This window comes from Wasmannia auropunctata, unplaced genomic scaffold (genome assembly GCF_000956235.1).
Source record: "Wasmannia auropunctata unplaced genomic scaffold, wasmannia.A_1.0 LD311591.1, whole genome shotgun sequence".
In the NCBI taxonomy this organism is placed as follows: domain Eukaryota; kingdom Metazoa; phylum Arthropoda; class Insecta; order Hymenoptera; family Formicidae; genus Wasmannia; species Wasmannia auropunctata.
Window position 1 is genome coordinate 1 of NW_012051299.1, and position 2,047 is coordinate 2,047.

A 2,047-nucleotide genomic window follows, 5' to 3' on the forward strand; every position below is an offset into this window, starting at 1 on the left:
GCTTCCGACGCACGACGCGAGTCAACGCGAACGAACCGGGACGAGCCGGGCCGAGCAGACGCGTTTTGCGCGGACTAATCGCGAATTTTCGACTCGTAAATTTTCCTGATGATTTTTCCCGGGGCGACGCGAGCCGCCGCGGCTCGATTCCGCGCGCGAGACGCTCGCTTGAGTCGGCGTCTATCCGGTCGGATAGAAGGTTCCAGAAGTCGGGCCGCGGCGCGGCCGCTCGATAGAAAACCGACGCCGCGCGCCGCGCTGTGACACTCGTTGGTGAGCTCCCGTGGCGGAAGGATCGTCGCTGCTCGTCGGTGATCTCTCGTTCTTCGCGCGCCGTCGTTCGTACGTGTTCCGATTTTCGGAGTGCGAGGCTCGTGCACTTGCGTTTTTTTTTCGCGTTTCATTCGGATTTAGTATTTGTTAATATTGTGAAATAATGCCTGAGGACGTGAGCATGGCGGACGCCGGCGAGGTGGAGACCTTCGCCTTCCAGGCCGAGATCGCCCAGTTGATGAGCCTGATCATCAACACCTTCTACTCGAACAAGGAGATCTTCATCCGAGAACTGATCTCCAACTCGTCCGACGTGAGTGGCTTGCTTTGTTGTTAATAAAAATATATTTGGCGACACCGTTTCCCGACGTTCGCGGCGTTGCCGTTGATGTAGTCCACTTCCGTTTCCGTTGTCGACCTCGTGTTCTCACACGCCTCTCGATTTTGTATATTTAAATATTTCTTAATATGTTTTATACATTTTATCGGATTTTAATAATTTTTTCATGTCATTTTTATGTGATACGTATAACTTTTTTGAATTTTTTTTTTATTACGTTTGGAAGTTGGGATATTGTGAAAAAAGGAAAATTAGAAACAGAACGTTAGAAATAATCGTGTAACTTCGGAAAAGTGATAAAAACATTCTTGTTAATAGCGCGATATTAAATCCTTTGTGAATTTTTTGTTTAGGCGTTGGACAAAATTCGATATGAATCTCTCACGGATCCATCCAAGCTGGATACCTGCAAGGAATTATTTATTAAGATTGTTCCAAACAAGAACGACCGCACCCTGACGATTCTCGATTCGTAAGTATCTTTTATAAAAATAAATATATGCGACATATATATTAATATTCACAACGCTTGTCTTTAAATTGAATTTTCTGTGTCTTTACAGTGGCATTGGTATGACCAAAGCCGACCTTGTAAATAACCTGGGTACCATTGCCAAGTCGGGTACGAAGGCGTTCATGGAAGCTTTGCAGGCGGGCGCTGACATCTCCATGATTGGACAGTTTGGTGTGGGTTTCTACTCGGCGTACCTCGTGGCCGACAAAGTCACCGTGATCTCGAAGCACAATGACGACGAGCAGTACCTGTGGGAGTCCTCCGCCGGCGGTTCGTTCACGGTTCGTCCCGACAATGGTGAACCAATTGGACGCGGCACCAAGATCGTCCTGCACATCAAGGAGGATCAGACCGAGTATCTGGAGGAGTCCAAGATCAAAGAGATCGTGAAGAAGCACTCTCAGTTCATTGGCTATCCCATCAAGCTCGTCGTCGAGAAGGAGCGCGACAAGGAACTGAGCGAGGACGAGGAGGAGGAGCCCGCGAAGGAGGGTGCATCCGAGGATGAGAAACCCAAGATCGAGGACGTTGGCGAGGATGAGGAAGAAGATAAGCCCAAGGACGAGAAGAAAAAGAAGAAGAAGACCATCAAGGAGAAGTACACCGAAGACGAGGAGTTGAACAAGACGAAACCGATTTGGACGAGAAATCCAGACGATATCACGCAGGAGGAGTACGGCGAGTTCTACAAGAGCTTGACCAACGATTGGGAAGATCATTTGGCTGTGAAACACTTCTCCGTGGAGGGACAGCTGGAATTCCGAGCGCTGCTGTTCATTCCGCGTCGCGCGCCCTTCGACCTCTTTGAGAATAAGAAGAGGAAGAACAATATTAAGTTGTACGTACGTCGCGTCTTCATCATGGACAACTGCGAGGATCTGATCCCCGAATATCTGAACTTCATCAAGGGTGTCGTGGAC

At 48.7% G+C, this 2,047-nt stretch overlaps 1 protein-coding gene across 1 annotated transcript; it reads left to right on the forward strand.

Moving 5' to 3' along the window:
• Positions 1-229: 229 nt before the first annotated feature.
• On the forward strand, positions 230-2,041 carry LOC105460997 (heat shock protein 83-like; the record flags this gene model as incomplete). The annotated part of the gene is made up of 3 exons (XM_011707496.1): positions 230-586; positions 967-1,085; positions 1,177-2,041. Coding segments are annotated over exons 1-3 (1,134 nt in total), but the record flags the coding sequence as incomplete, so codon positions are not given.
• Between the last annotated feature and the right edge of the window lie 6 nt (positions 2,042-2,047).